This window comes from Peromyscus californicus, unplaced genomic scaffold, assembly GCF_007827085.1.
Source record: "Peromyscus californicus insignis strain IS unplaced genomic scaffold, ASM782708v3 Scaffold_8__1_contigs__length_139910024, whole genome shotgun sequence".
Taxonomy (NCBI): domain Eukaryota; kingdom Metazoa; phylum Chordata; class Mammalia; order Rodentia; family Cricetidae; genus Peromyscus; species Peromyscus californicus.
This window is the reverse complement of record NW_026294606.1, coordinates 88,244,210-88,260,845: the sequence shown is the minus strand read 5'-3', so window position 1 is coordinate 88,260,845 and position 16,636 is coordinate 88,244,210. Positions and strand designations below refer to the sequence as shown.

Genomic DNA, 16,636 nt, shown 5'->3' with positions numbered 1-16,636 from the left:
CTGCAAGAATTGGTGGTAGTGATGATGGTATTGGTGGTAAACAATAGACCTTTTATTGGTTCTGTCCTCATTTTAAAAACTGCCTTAGACGAGAGCTGCCTGGTGTTTTTTACCCTGCAGGTTTCGGGTCCACTGTTTACAACAGACCCAAGGCTGTAACAGATAGTGGCAGTTTCTGAGTGTTCCAATGTTAGCATTCCCTACATCTGTGAGAAAGAACTACTTTTTACAAGAGGGATCAGAAGCAGGTCCTTTGGGATGAGGGGGTGGCATTGAAAAGACACGGGAGAGCCTCTGAGGGCATTCCTGCAAAGGATTAGCACAGTTAAGCGTCTTCAGCAGGGGCATTTGAGTCTTGCTTACTGATCAGGGTTGACCACATTACAAGTAATGTGATGCTCTGATTTTGTAAAGCCTGGGAGGGATTCAGAAATGGAAGTAAGGCCAGGCCATGTTGGCGCACGCCTTTAACCCCAGTACTCTGAAGGCAGAGACAGGCAGATCTCTGTGAGTTCAAGGCCAGCCTGGTCTACAGAAGGAGTTCCAGGCCAGCCAGGGCTACACAGAAAAACCCTGTCTCAAAAAAACAAAGAGAGAAAGAAAATGGAATTAAGAGTCTCTAGTCTGCAAGACTTGCTTGGATGTTCCGCAGTGTTTTGGGTATATTTCTTGTTGAGCAGTTTCCTTGGACAGATAGGAAGGTGGATGACTTTGCTCACTGGCCAGCCTGTGTATGCAGTCTAAGTTCACAAGAGCTTCCTGTACTTCTTTTCCAGATGTTGTGACACCATTATCCACTCTTCTTCCACCAATACCAAATTCCATACCACTCAGAGGCCAGGTTAAAGGTACAAAATATCCTGTGTTCACTCTCTGTTGTGCCTTAAAGTCCCCTGCGCCAGAGGCCAGACTTCTTTCTCCTGGATCCAGAGCACAGCTAGGATGCCAACAGGGAGGAAGCTTGAGGGGCAGAGCTGCTGTTGCCCTTTCCTCCTTAGTGTCATTAGAGCTGGGGAGGAGATGCAGGTTAAGGCCATGGCACTATACTTGAAGAACATGAGCTTCTATAGGTGGGCAGTGGAATCCTGTCTCATTCATGGGGAAGGCTGTCTCCAAGAGTGATCCACAAACAGCCTTGTCCCTAAGGCCAAGAGATGCCCTGTTGATGGGATATTTATGAAAATCCCGCTCAGGCTCACTTCTCTGGGAATATGCTTTTGGGATGCCAACTGAAAATAGTTGGCTCATCTAAGTTGCACAGTCTATTGTGTACGTTGGGGGTGGGGTGCAGGGCAGTGTGCAGGTGACCTTCACTTGACATTGACCCAAGCACCCTAAGAATGAAAGGCTGTGACGCTCTATCTTAGTTCTTCAAAAATTTTGATATTTAAAGTGCTAGTATTTCAAGAAATATAAGTGCAAGCAGGAGACTGTTTTGAAGTAATGGCATGAGGAATAAATGCAGTCATCCCTGCAGATGGGTAGATCAGCAACAAAAACCTGCGTTCAGTATGTATCTGTACTTGGTTCTCATTAGTACTGCTCTCAGACTGCTGCACAATGCCTTTGCGCTCAGAAGCTTGCCAGCTGCTTGGGACAGGCCGGCAGTATCAGCATGGAATCTCTGGTGCAAGAACCAGAGGCTAACACCTTACCTAGTTCTCAGACCTTACCAAGCACAGAAGAGATGAAATGTGTTAGAAATGCAAACCAGCTCTTTGGGAGACATCTGCATACACTGGGATAGGATTGTTGCCTCACACTGGGTGGACACCTGTGGTTACACTAAACTGTGTTTGGGTTTTCGTGAGTGAAGCCATGCCATAGGGAGGTTTCTGCAGTCAAGAAATGGAGAACAGCTTAGGTGTCTTAGAGTTTCTATTGTTTTGATGAAACACCATGACCAAAAGCAACCTGGGGAGGGATGGGTGGTATTTCAGCTTACAGTTCCACATCATAGTCCATTATTGAAGGAAGTAAGGGTAGGAACCTGAAGGCAGGAAGTGGAATAGAACAGGTAGAACCTGGAAGTAGTAACATTTCTAGGTCATTTTTAATCAGTGCTTCCCGTTCTCTCATCCTGTTTATGGTGTGCAGAAAGAAGGAAAATGATGGAACTTGCAGTTCTTTGGGATGTCTTTGTCATCAGTATGAGAAATTTATTTGGATGCAATTTCTTTTTGTTTGCCTGCAAGTTATAAGCTTGGTGTTCAGTTAAAATCAGTTGATTTATCATCCTTATGATAGGGCTAAAGAGACAGTTTGTTAAGAGCAGGTACAGTTCTTGGAGGGCCCAGGTTCAGTTCCCAGCACCCATGTCAGGCAGCTGACAGCTCCCTATGAATTCAGCTTTAGGGGGATCTGATGCCCTCTTTTGAACTCTGCAGGTATTGCACTCACATGTGGCAGTGTATACATACCCGCCCCAACCCCTCCCCTCTACACACAAAATCTTTAGCTGGACATGATGGAGTACACCTTTAATCCCAGCACTTGGGAGGCAGAGGCAGGCAGATCTCTTGAATGCCAGACCAGCCAGGGCTACAGATACTGACTCAAGAAAGAAAAGACCCTGTCAGTAATAAGATAAGTTACTTTAGAAATAAAACAAAGCTTGCTATATTATTAGCAAGGATGTGGACATACTGGAACCCTTGTACACTGCTGGTCGGAAAGTAAAAACAGTCTGGCAATTCCTCAAAAGGAATAGAATGGCTGTGTAGCTCAGCAAGTGTCTTAGTTAATTTTAAGTTGCTCCCAAGGCAACTTAAAGAAAAAAAGTCTGTTGGGGCTTACAGTTTGAGAGAGTGAGTCATGAAATTAGTGGCAGAGAGAATGGCAGCAGACAGGCATAGCTCTGGAGCAGTAACTAAGAGCTTACATCTTTATCTGCAAATAGGAGAGAGAGGCATTAACCAGGAATGTTTTGGGCTTTTGAAACCTACAAAGCTGCCCCCAATGACACACCACCTAATCTTTCCCAAACAGTTCCACCAACTGGAGACCAAGCATTAAAAGATGTGAGCCTGTGGGGATCATTCTCATTCAAACCCCTCATTCTGTCCATTTGATTTGTGGCCATATCATAATGCAAAATGCATTTACTTCAATCTTAAAAGTCCTCAACAGTCTAAAGCAGCGGTTCTCAACCTGTGAGTGGTGACCCCTGGAGTCAAACTACCCTTTCTCGGGGTTTGCCTAAGACCATTGGAAAACACAGACATTTACATTATGATTCATAACAGTAACAAAATTATAATTATGAAATAGCAACTGTGCTCTGCATCCTCTCCAACATAGACTGTCATTAGTGTTTTTGATCATAGCCATTCTGACAGGTGTAAGGTGGTATCTCAGAGTCGTTTTGATTTGCATTTCTCTGATGACTAAGGATGTTGAGCATTTCTTTAAATGTCTTTCAGCCATTTGAGATTCTTTTGAGAATTCTGTTTAGCTCTTTAGCCCATTTTTTAATTGGATCATTCAGTATTTTGATGTCTAGTTTCTTGAGTTCTTTATATACTTTGGAGATCACCCTAGGATGACTGTGGCTTATAATAAGTTTTGGTTTTACTCAATCACTGGGTGAGCCTCAGTGAAACATTTCACTATTAGATGTCTAGTTTCTTGAGTTCTTTATATACTTTGGAGATCACCCTAGGATGACTGTGGCTTATAATAAGTTTTGGTTTTACTCAATCACTGGGTAAACCTCAGTGAAACATTTCACTATTAGGATAAGAATTTGTACTATATCAAGCTAATAGGAAAAATAGATAAATAAAAATGAAAAAAAAAAGAAGTAGCAACTAAAATAATTTTATGGTTGAGGGGATCACTGCAACATGAGGAACTGTATTAAAGGGTCACAGCATTAGGAAGGTTAAGAACCACTGCATAGTCTATGTCTGATGTCAGAGAGCTTAGTTGCCTCTGCCCTTCCAGATTTGCTGACTGCAGCACACATCTCTTTTTTGGGCTTGTTCCCCTCCCTGTCTGCCCCCAAAGCTTTGGTACCTCCAGCATTCTGGGATCTCCAGCACAATCCAGGCTTCACTTTCACAGCTTCATGCAATGGTCTCTCCCAGCCTCCATGCAGAGGCTCACCTACCACATGCCTGGCTTCAGCCACTCTTCCCTGACTGCTAAGGAAGATGCCACAACCCCTTTACTGTATCCTTCATGACTCTACAGCCAGAACCATGCTGTCAAGTTTGGCTGCCTGCATGGAATGAAACCTGGTCCCTTCCTTAGATTACATTTGCATAAACTTTTGATTTGTTGCTCTTTAGAAACACATAATTTGTTAGGCCTTTCTTTTCATAAGTTATAGGACTAGATGTGTGGGATCTCACTCTGAGGGCACACTCTCTTTATTCCCATCTTTCCTTATTTCTCAGCTCCTATGTGAAATTTTCTGGTGTTCTTTTTCTCTTCAAACTGCGTTTTGTATTTCTTTTGGAGGGGGTGTTCAAGACAGGGTTTCTCTGTGTAGCTCTGGCTGTCCTGGAACTCACTCTGTAGACCAGGCTGGCCTTGAACTCACAGAGATCTGCCTGCCTCTGCCTCCCGAGTGTTGGGGTTAAAGGTGTGAGCCACCACCATCAGCATCAGCTCTTTTTTTTTCTTTAGGATTTATTTTTATGCCAGGTGGTGGTGGCTCAGGCCTTTAATCCCAACACTCTGGGGGGCATAGATAATCCAATCTCTGTGAACTCAGGCCAACCTGGTCTACAAAGCTAGTTCCAGGATAGCTACGAAGAGAAACCCTGTCTCAAAAAACAAAAACAGATTTATTATTTTTAATTGTGTATAGGTGTGCATGTGAATGCGGGTAAATATTAGATCCCTTGAAGCTGGAGTTAACAGGCTGTGGTGAGCTGCCTGACATGGATGCTGGAAACTGAACTCCAGTCTTCTGCAAGAGCAGTACATGCTCTTAACCACAGAGCCATCTCTCCAGCCCTCTTTTTTGTTTGTGGGTTTTTGTTTTGTTTTGTTTTCCAGACAGGGTTTTTCTGTGTAGCCCTGGCTGTCCTGGAACTCCACTCTGTAGACCAGGCTGGCCTCGAACTCAGAGAGATTCACCTGCCTCTGCTTCCCGAGTGCTGGGATTGAAGATGGGCACCATCATGGCCTACATTTTGTTTTTCTTTTTGTTTCTGTGGCTCTTTTTCATTTGAGACCTGCATTAAGAGTGATGACTAGCTGGGCGGTGGTGGTGCACGCCTTTAATCCCAGCACTCAGGAGGCAGAGGCAGGTGGATCTCTGTGAGTTCAAGGCCAGCCTGGTCTACAGAGTAAGTTCCAGGACAGGCTCCAAAGCTACACAGAGAAACCTTGTCTCAAAAAAACAAAAACAAAAACAAAAACAAAAAATCACTAATAAGCCACAGAGTCGGTATTGGGCTGTCTTGGAATTTCCTCTGCCACTGAAATTATTCCAAAACTCTTCAATTTATCCTGAGGCAGATTCTTAGGACAAAAAGAACTTACATTCTTTGCCAAATATCACACAGCTGGTCTGTAGGCCAGTTACTAATACTGTTCCCCTATGAAACCTCTCAAGTTGGGCCTCTATGTAGTCCACATTGCTCTCTGCACTGCTGTAGTCTCCCGAGCTCCTACCAAGATGGCCCATTAAGCCCTGCTTATATTATTCACAATCTCCTAGTTCAAGGTCCCAAAATCTTGTACATTTCTCAAAATCCAGGCCTATCGTAGCAATAGCCCCATTCCTGGTAACCACCTTCTATCTTAGTTACTTTAAATTGCTGTGATGAGACACCATGAGGAAGGCAACTTGTAAGAAAAAAAGAGTCTGTTGGGGCTTCCAGCTTCAGAAGGTGACTCCGAACATCATGGTATAGAGAGCAGGCAGGCATGGTACTAGAGCAGTAGCTGAGTACCATGCTTATATCTGCAAGTAGGAGAGCTAACTGGGCATAGTGTGGGCTTTTGAAATCTCAAAGTCTGTTTCCTCCTCCAACAAGGCCCTCCAACTAGAGACCAGGCATTCAAATATAGGAACCTATGGGGGTCATTCTTTTATACATCACCACAGCAAGCCCTCCTCTGTGTTTGTCTAAGAGAAATGAAAATGTGGCCACCCAGAAACTTGTGTGAGATGATCTTGTTTGCCAGGGTTGGTTGATCTGGAAGTGGAGGTGCGAATTACTTGGTGACTTAGGAGATTGCATGTTGGGGATGAAACTCAAGAGCCTTGAGCCTGTAAGTTGAGCACTAGACCACTGAGTTAAACCCTTAGGGAGCTCCACTGTGGTTGTGCCCTTTAATTTTTCCCATTTTATTCATATCATTTCTAGCAGTGTCTGATGGTGTCTGAGTCATTGGATTCTCTAATGTTTGGGGATGTACATTCTTTTCATGTGCTTATTGTAGCAATTTGTGCATCTTAGCTTCTGTTTGCTCACTTTTGGATCCATGTGTTCTTCGTCTTTATAAAAAAAAGTATCATGCCTCAGAATGGCCTGTAGCCTTTGAGAGTCCCCATTCAGGGACTCTGAAATTAGGGCAGTTTTCATAGTAACGTACAACTAGTGGTAAGTGAGGTACTCCTACTGGGAGTATGCATATGCAAAGGCCAGCCTTGCCTGTGTCAGTAAGACATAACTGACATTTCGACAGGGATTTCTTGTTACTGTGTTGTTTTTGAGACAGTCTTACTATGTAGACCAGGCTGACCTCAAACTCACATATATCTATCTGACTCTGTCACACCTACACCCCCAGGTGCTGGGTTAAAGGTATGCACCACCATGCCTGGCTTTGACAGGTTTGGTTTGGGTTTTGGTAGTGTTTTGTTGTTACTATTATTTTATGTTGTTGTTGGTTTTTGTTTTTGATTTTTCGAGACAGGGTTTCTTTGTGTACCTCTGACTGTCCTGGAACAGACTGTGTAGACCAGGCTGGCCTTGAACTCATAGAGATCCACCTGCCTCTGCCTCCTAAGTGCTGGGATTCAAGGTGTGCGCCACCACTCCCTGGCTTCAAGAAGGTTTTTTAAACCAGTGGAGCACTTTGACTTTTATACACAGGCTATCTTTCTTACCTGTTTGCAGCTGCTTAGACTAGCTGAGCTGGAAAGGAAACCAGAGCATACTTAAAGAGGCCACTTTGTCAGAGTGTGTGCTCTAGACTGAAACAAATGTTTTGTTTGAAAAGTGGACATTATAAAATTCTCTTTGCTGTTCTGACAGGTGTTTTGCCTGTAGTAGTGATCATGCAACTGATGATAACCAATCCAGCCAACAAATCATAGGCTTAAAAGTCTGCTCATTTCTGGACCTAACAAACACATGCATTTGCACACAGCCACAGTCTCTTGTTGGCATCTGCACATGTTAGCGGAGATGGATTTTGGCCATTAGACATGGGGACTATAGCCAGCAGGTGAGGGGGCAGCCGCCTCCTGCCATCTGTTTAGCTTCCTTGATTGCTGCTAAGAGACCTGCCATGGTCATGTATCAGTATTACTGATGCAATTTTAGATCTGTTGCTATTAATCACACAGGTTTATTTTTTCTTCTTAATTTGTTTGGGGACAGCAGTGGCAAAGATCACCCCAGAGTGTACAATATATTCACAAAAAATGGAATTGTAAAACAGTGTGGTGGTGGCACACACCTTTAATCCCAGTACTCAAGGAGGCAGAGGCAGGTGAATCTCTGAGTTTGAAGCCAGCCTGATCTACAAAGTGAGTTCCAGGACCACCAGGGCTACACAGAGAAACCTTGTCTCAAAAAAAAAAAACCAAAAAACAAAACAAGGGCTGGAGAGATGACTCAGCGGTTAAGAGCATGGCTGCTCTTCCAAAGGTCCTGAGTTCAATTCCCAGCACCCACATGGTTTGTCACAACCGTCTATAATGCAATCTGGTGCCCTCTTCTGGCCTGCAGACATACATGTAGGCAGAACGCTGTATACATAATAAATAATCTTAAAAAAACAAAAGGGATGTATGTTTGTTGATTACATGATCACCCCTAAGTTGGTAACTACTTCTGGCAGGAGGTTCTGGAGGTATAAGATAGGAGAGACAGGATAGTGTGTAGCCCAGGCTGGAATGTGCCACTCTTGAGTGCTGGAATCAAAGGTCTGCACTGTCATACCCCACTCTACTGTATGCTCTTTAGAGAACATACTCTTTATTTACATATATTCCCACTTTTATTTTGTTTTCCTATAAAGTATTTCTCATGTTAAATAGTATCTACCCAAGCATAAAAATTAATAAAAAAAATTTTTCTCAAGAATTGCTGAGATATGAGCCATGTAGTTAAGAAAAAGATCATTTCTTTCCTTTGAAAACCCATGTGCAGATAGCCCTCTGAAATCCAGAAATAGCTGGGTGTGGGTTGCCTGCACCTTTTATATCAGCACTAAGCAGCAGAAGCAGGTGCATCTCTCTGAGTTTGAGGCCAGCCTTGTCTACACACAGTGAGTTCCAAACCAGCCAAGGCAACATAGTGAAAACCTGTCTCAAAACAAAAAATCCACAAGTAACACTGACCCACTTAGCCTCTGGGTCTCCACCCTCCTGTTTCTTAGCACACTCAGAAGCAGATGATCATACTATTCTAAAATGCCTTTATTTTTTCTTCCATTTCATTTATTTCTAATTAAGAAATTAAGTTTGTAGGGGGCAAAGTACGTATGTATGTGGAGCTCAGGACAGTCGATAGGAGTGGGCTATGGGGATCAAACTCAGGTGATCAGGATGGGTAGACAGGGCACTTAACCTGCTAAACCATCACACTGGCATGTTTCCTTTTTATTTTTCTTCCTTTTTTTTAAATTATGGAAATAATATTTACTGACAGTAGACCAAGTAAAAGCTAGGGGTTAGGGATGTAGCTCAACAATAATATACTTCCCTAGTATGTACCAGGCCCTGAGTTCCATGCACCAGGTGAGGATGGTGTACCTTGAAGGCATTTCTCCACAGTCCCAGCAATAATAGTCTATGTGCCTCACCCCCATGAAAGGGAGTTTGCCTGTATAAATGGGGTTCCTGCACTCCATCATTTGTCCAGCATTTACAGGATATCTGCTTTGGCTATATATTGGGATGGCTGTTCTTGAGGTCAAGGGTTAAGAACACTATCAGCAGGGACCTAACTTTGCTCCCTCAGAGCTGGGTTCTGTCATCCTGACACTTTGTCAGGGATGACACTCTGCAAATCCTCCTTACTTTTCCTCTGTTGTTTGTTTCTCCCTCCGGTGCATGTATTCTATTCTTCTTTCTGCCCAAAGATTTGAATGTGAGATTTGGGTTGGGTTTTATTTAGATTTTCCTTTTGTTTTGTTTTGACATTTAAAACAAATACTAAATGCCTACTTACCTACTAACTGAAATATATTTTAAGTATAAATCATATACTAGATACTTTTTTGTATTTTCTAACTTGCTATAATGAGCTTTTGTTACTTTTTTTTAAAGATTTATTTATTATGTATATGGTGTCCTGCCTGCATGTATGTATGCCTGCATGCCAGAAGAGGGCACCAGATCTCATTACAGATGGTTGTGAGCCACCATGTGGTTGCTGGGAATTGAACTCAGGACCTCTGAAAGAGCAGCCAGTGCTCTTAACCACTGAGCCATCTCTCCAGTCCCCCTTTTGTTACATTTTAATTATATAAACAAAGTTGAGAAGTCATGATGTAGAGAGTTGATCATGAAGAAGTGGATGGTGTTTGTCTGTCTTCCAGGGCTCAGAGGTTCAGATCCCTGTACAGTGAGGCTTCCAACCTCATTTAACTTACATGTGAATCCTTAAATAGTTTTAGGAATGAAAAAAAATACCATTTTTGTGTCTGCAGGGAAACAATATTGAGTATATTTTGTGCTTTATATCAATATGTTCTTACTTTGTGTTGAGTTGTTTTTAACTCAGACTTCAGTAGTCATGGTATTTAAAGATGAAACTTGCCTTGTTTCATGATTTGTTAGCAAACATGATTTGTTAGCAAAAATGTTCAACTGGAATATCTGTTTCAAATTGAATATAGCTTTTAATTATTTAAGATTATATGTGTTAAGCCAGGCAGTGATGGCACACAGGAGGCAGAGCCAGGTGAATCTCTGTGAGTTCGAGGCCAGCCTGGTCTACAGAGAGAGATCTAGGACAGGCACCAAAAACTACACAGAGAAAACCAAAAAAAAAAAAAAAAAAAAAAAAAAAGAACAGATAATATGTATTAAACTAGGAAGTGTGTTTAAATGTTAGATGTTTCTAATAGTGTGTACATAGGACCTTTTTTTTTTTGGTGATGCTTTGTACATCTGAGACACTTAGCATTTTGCACTGAAAAATTGGGTGGCTCCCTTTAGTAGTGCTGGGGTTTAGCTGATTATTGATGAGCAAAGTGTAAAAGCTCAATTGTATTTTGGTTGATTTGATAAGTTTAAGTAGCTTAATTTATCACATATTTTTGTTTGTTTTAAGTGATTTATTTATTTTTATTTTACCTGCATTGGTGTTCAGCTGTGTATCTGTGAAGGTGTCAGATCCTCTGGAACTAGGGTTACAGACAGTTGTGACCTGCCCTGTGGGTGCTGGGAATTGAACCCAGGTCCTTTGGAAGAGCAGCTGGTGCTCTTAACCCCTGAGCCATCTCTCCAGGACCCTCTTATTCACACATTTTTTAAGGATCAGAAATAATCCTGAATGGTTTGGAGAGGGCTACCCTGGGACAAAGTTAACAGAGATCTGGTAATATTTGTGCCTCCCCTTGATTTCTACCTCGGCACAGTCAAAATAAATGTCCAGGTACCTGCTGAAGCTCCCTACAGGCCCTAGTGTTGCCTCTGCCCTTAGCTCTAGAGACTCTCTGGCTTCTCTGCTTTAATCAGTGCTCAGATAATTGATGTGCCCAGCTGTCCTGTAGTATCCATGGGAGATTGGATCCAGAATGTCCATGGATGCCAGATCTGAGGCTATCCAAGTCCCTATTACAAGATAGTGTAATATATACCCTCCTGTAATTTAAGCCCTCTTTAGGTGACTTACAATCCTGGACACAGTGTAAATAAGTCCTTTTTATACTGTATTGTTTAAGGAGTAGAAACACAAAAATGTCTCTACAGTGTCTCCACATGTTCAGTGCAACACAAAGAATATTTTGTATCTGGGTGGTGAATCCATGGATATAGAACCTGCAAAGTGACTGTGAATAGACCCTGGGAGTCCAAGCAGGGACTCTCATCAAGGGAATGGTATCTCATGGAAGTACCTGGCTTGACCCATTGGTTCAGACCTGCCCTGCTCACCTCTGTAGGACTGTGGAACACCTGTGTCCACAGCAGGAGAGGTAGGCTAGGCTGTTATTGGCCTCAGACTCTCTGGGCGGAGGCCCAGTGACCTGTGGGAGCAGAAATGGGTTGATGGGTGCTTCCCAAATTGTCAGTAAGCACCCCAGCTGCCGCCCTCCAACAGTTGTGCTCTTGGCATCTTTTCTCACTGGACTTTTGTTTCCCTAGGGAACTGCACCTGGGGAATGAACTGTAGGTTTATACACCCTGGAGTGAATGACAAGGGGAACTATTCCCTCATCACCAAAGCTGAACCTTTTCCACCCAACGGTGCCCCGCCTCTTGGACCTCACCCATTGATGCCTGCCAACCCTTGGGTGCGTGAGCTCCTCTTTTTTTGCCACCAGATGGGATCCCTGAGTTCTGTCTGAATCTTGGGCTGAAGACAAATGTGGTCCTTATAGAAAAGGCATCTTGTACCTGAGAGTCAAGGAGCACCTTTCAGGGTTCCTTGTGCTTGTGTAGAGGTAGCCTTGGATGTTTCAGGGCATGTGGGTGATTGGGCAGGAAAGCCAGGTGTGTGTGGCTGGCTGGCTTGTCTTTTAAGTGTTTTGCCCTATTTCTTAATAGGTTTTTAAGTACTTCCTCAGTGTTTCTCTTCTTATTTTTTAATAGGGTGGGCCAGTAGTTGATGAAATTTTGCCTCCACCCCCTCCAGAACCCCCAACAGAGAGTGCCTGGGAACGCGGACTCAGACACGCAAAGGAGGTAAGAGTTCAGTACACTCTGGGAGGGAGAGCACAGTGGTGGTCCCTCTAGTGGTCCTGGCAGGACTGGCATAGCTTTGATCCAGAGAGTATGGAAACTCAGTGAGGCCTCAGAAGCTATGAACATTTCTGGGCTTCCTTTAATAGAGAAGGAGAAGTAATATTTAGCCATCTCTGCATGGCAGGTCCAGTCACAGGTAAATCTTAGTAGGCCAGAGAACCTCCCTGGACACAGACAACATTTTTAGGTGTCATGGGCAACCCAAAAGATGAATTGTCTCTGACCGTTACCCCAGGCAGCAAGACAGTCCCTGCCATTCTGTAGGGCCTCCTCTCTGTCCCCCTGAGACCCAGTGTCTGCTCTTACTAGCTCTCTCAGGCCTCCTTTTGCTGCCCACTGTGGCTCCCAATACCCACCTTGTATCAGTGTCTGTTAACACCCAACCTTATTTTCTCAGTGTCCAAGTTGTTCTCTCTTGAGGGAGATTGAAATAAAGGCCTTGCTTACATGCCCTCTGGGGTCCCTGTGCTAGTCCCAGATGCTCACTTGTGTAGATAAGTCACGCAGACCTGTTTAGACCAGCCTCCTCTGAGGCCTGCAGGAGAAGACTGGAGTCCTGTGTTTGCCCGTACCCTTGGGCACTGGTGCTGTACTTTGCTGCAGGTCTCAGGTTCCCTGTGTCCCTCTCAGTGACTTTGGAGGTCTGTATTTCACACTGATGTCTATCTTCTTTCGGTGCTAGGTTTTAAAAAAAGCAACCATTCGGAAAGAGCAGGAGCCTGACTTTGAAGAGAAAAGGCTCACAGTGACCATTGGTGAAGACGACCGGGAGTTTGACAAGGAAAACGAAGTCTTCCGAGATTGGAATTCTAGGGTCCCAAGAGATGTCAGAGACACAACGTAAGGAACCCTCTGCTTGCCCTGGCCCATTCATGTCCTATCAGGAGTAGCCACACACAAGTCCCGAGGGTATGGTCTCCACCACTCTGGCTTCTGTGGAGGAGATGCTTAAGTTCCATGCTGGAAGGCTACCTCTGGGGTGCACTCCCAAAGTTCCTACAGGCTCAGTCTATGCCTTTGTCTCCTCACCTCTTCGTCAGTTACTTGGGGAATGAGGTTTTTGGTTTTGTTTTTGTTTTTGTTTTTTTTAAAGATACATGTGTATGTGTGTATGTATCCATGGGGCCAAAAGAGGGCATTGGGTCTAGAGCTGGAGTTACAGGCTGTTGTGAGCTGCCCAACATGAGAATTGAGAACCAAACTCATGTCCTGGAAGAGCAGCAAACAAGTGCTCTTAACCACTCACTGAGCTACCTCTTCAGTCCCCTCCTCAGACATTTAATGCTGGTCTTTTAAAAATCTCAACAGAACTGGGAGTGGTGGCACACACCTTTAATCCCAGCACTAGGGAGGCAGAGGCAGGGGGATCTCTTGAGTTTGAGGCCAGCCTGGTCTACAGAGAGAGTTCCAGGACAGCTAAGGTTACATAGAGAAATCCTGTCTCAAAAAAAGGAGCAAAACCCCCTCAACAGAGGAGTTACGTGGTTCTGAGGACTACGTTGAGTAGGGCAGGTACTGGGTCTGTGCGTGCCCAGATGGAAATCCACCGGGAGGATGAAGAGGTAAATTTTGGTATATGGCATAGCTTTGCAGTCTGTGGTTTGGCTCACCAAGTTCAGAAATACTGAATGAGAATTCTAAAAGTAAGCAGCTTATCAATTTTGGTGACTTTAGTTACATTGTTACAGTTATTCTACTTTTAATTAATTGCATACGTCCCCTGGTTTGTAAACTATCTCACCAGTACAGTGGCAGGGTTTTGAAGTGAGAGTAGCCAGGTATCCACATTGTTCACTGGGACACTGAGAGATGCCACCTTAGTTTGTGTCCCCGGGCCTGCTGTCCCCCTGCACTAAATGAAGCACATAGGATTGTGGAGCTCTTTCAGGTGTTGGCGTGCTTCAGAGGGTGTCTTCTCTGTTGTGGAGTTCCCTTGGCTGGGCTTATGTCTCCTTCTCACGTGAACCAGGCTGACGGCGTAACCATCTAGCCCATGAATGTGCTCGTTGGTTTTTACTTGGGATATGCTTATGTCCCAATGGAGGATGAACCAGCATGGTGATAAGGAGCACCCTGTCATGTCTTCTCAATTAGTTGCCTCTTTGTGACTTTCTGGAGTGAGATCTGCATTTCTGGTTGAATATGTGTCATTCCCAAGCACCTTCCCTCTGCTGTTGTAAATGCATACTGCCTCCTCATTAGCTGGCGAGCTATATGTGAGGACATAGGTTTCCATGTTAAGCTCTTGTTCTGCTTTATTGAGGTGAGTGGGTGGATGGTTGTGTGAATTGGCTCTGTCATGGACTGTTAAGGTGTAGTGTCACAGGATGGCAAATGGAGACAGTTTCACTGTGTTCGCACCTCTCTGGGCTCATCTTGCCAATCTTGCCATCAGTGCCTGCACACACTGGCAGGTGGTCATAGGTCTCACGGTACCCTAATGCTCAGGGAACTCCTCGATGCTTCTCTCCAGCTTTGGTTTTAAAGGTGCTGCTGCTGCTGTTTTTGTTGTTGTTGCTGCTGCTGCTGCTGTTGTTATTTTGTATGTATATATGCAGTGATACATGGTGTGTGGGCAAGAGTGCCATAACACATGTGTGGGGGGTCAGAGGACAGCTTTGTGGAATTAATGTTTATGGTTTCCCTGGACCAAACTTGAAAATCATCAGGCTGTGCAGCAAGTATTTCACCATCTGAGCCATCTGAGGTCCTTAAAGTGCTTTTAAGACTATGTTTCTGTCTCATTAGAAAATACAAGTTCCTATTTTGTTGAGTGTTTTCTCCGGAAATGCATACAGGAGGTTTGTCTTTGTCTTCCCTCGTGGATAGTCCCAGGGCTTTTCCTCCCCAGTGACTGACATGTGCAGTGGTAGTGGATGTCCTAATGCTGACGTCAGCCTTGTGTTCTTAGCTGGTCACTTGGTCACGGTGTATTATTTTCATCACATGGGGTTGGAGTCTGTTAGCTTGTCTTTTATGTAGAATTTTTGCTGTAGCATTCTTAAATGATACGATTTCCTTCCTTTTGGCTCTTTTTTCAGACTTGAGCCTTATGCAGATCCTTATTATGACTATGAGATAGAGCGTTTTTGGCGTGGTGGACAGTACGAGAATTTCAGGGTGCAGTATACAGAAGCAGAGCCGTATCATAACTATCGCGTAAGTATGATCCACATGTTAAAACTCTCCTCTTCCCATAGATGGGGTCTAACTATGTACCTTAGGCTAGCCTCAAATTCATAATCCTCCTGCCTCAGCCATACAATGGTGTGTACTTCCTTACCTGGCATCAGTCAACCCTTCCTGTGGTATGTTTCCTTTGAGCTTATTCAGTTAACAAAATGTATTGAGCCACAGTCCTGAATTTGAGCCCACATTGGTCATGTAGGGAGCCACTGGCTGTGTTTGTGATAGTCTCGTGTCTGGTGGCCTTTCGTGGAATTATTGTTTTTGCCATGGTTTTGTAAGATTTACTCGTAAGGCATCAATGCTGGTTTTCAGGAGACTGTCACCTTTGTGAGTATGTCACTCTTGGAAATCTCTGAATAATGTCCTTATGTGTAGCACCATTCTTGTCCATCTAGCCTGCTGGTTAAGGATGTGCCTCTGGCTGGCCTTGCCATACTGGTCTGGTGAAGACTCCCAAGAACCTAGTGTGTATAAAGATCTGAAAGCCAGACTGCCCGTTCCCTCTTCACTGTCAGCCTGCTTAGAAAGTCTGCTTTAGGAAAGGCTTATTAGGAGCCCTTGAGCAGTTGTGTGCTGTGACTCGTGGCAGCCCCAGCAGCCCATAGGTAGTGAGCTGTACAGACCCACACCTATCCCAGAACTGCCACCTTACAGCTTCCTCTTGGAGGTAGGATACAGGGTGCAGGTACTTGTTCTCTGGTGTATCCAGCGACACAGGTGGCAGGAATGGCATGGAGTGCGCATGGTGTCTCCTAAGGTCGCAAAGGCCCAGAGCCCGTCAGCCGGGCTGTGTCTGAACTGTTTGAATGTTGACTATTAAAGCAGGAGAACAAGTCAGCAGCGGGGGAGTGCACTAGAGGTGCACACACTTCCTTCAATACAGTGTTCATGAAGCACTGTGGTGTGGGCTTGCCCACATGGGCAGCCATTGAGACTTCCATCCTAAGAATGAGCTGGTCACCCATGGGAGGGCCTGTGGTATAGAGTTCATACCAGGCTGGTATTGACAAAGTTCTGTATTTATTTGGTTGGGGTAACTTCACTCTTAAATTGTATGCATTCCTGTTTTTTTTAACATATATTATCGTGTGTGTGTGTGTCTGTGTGTCTGTGTGTCTGTGTGTCTGTCTGTGTATTATGTGGTACTGGGAATCAAACCTTTGGACATACTAGGTCTGTGGCTTTCAGATTGGCTCTCACTTGACCCAGGCTTGCTGTGAATTTGAGATCCTCCTGCCTTCGTCTCCTAGTTGCCGGCCTTTGCTGTCAGACACAGCTAAGTTGTCTTAAGGAGACACTTGGGAATAAAGTGGCCTCCTGAGAGCATCTGCTCCCTGTTTT

The 16,636-nt window shown here is 44.3% G+C and overlaps 1 protein-coding gene across 3 annotated transcripts in view; it reads left to right on the top strand.

Moving 5' to 3' along the window:
* Positions 1-16,636, top strand: part of Zc3h18 (zinc finger CCCH-type containing 18) — a 44,333-nt gene that overhangs the window by 11,500 nt on the left and 16,197 nt on the right. For 2 of the 3 annotated variants that reach the window (XM_052727773.1, XM_052727771.1), the window contains exons 4-8: positions 777-848; positions 11,507-11,655; positions 11,954-12,046; positions 12,789-12,946; positions 15,148-15,265. In XM_052727773.1, the coding sequence (XP_052583733.1) occupies positions 777-848; positions 11,507-11,655; positions 11,954-12,046; positions 12,789-12,946; positions 15,148-15,265 (590 nt within the window). The remainder of the gene's footprint in view (positions 1-776; positions 849-11,506; positions 11,656-11,953; positions 12,047-12,788; positions 12,947-15,147; positions 15,266-16,636) is intronic. The other variant, XM_052727772.1, reaches the window with a different exon arrangement.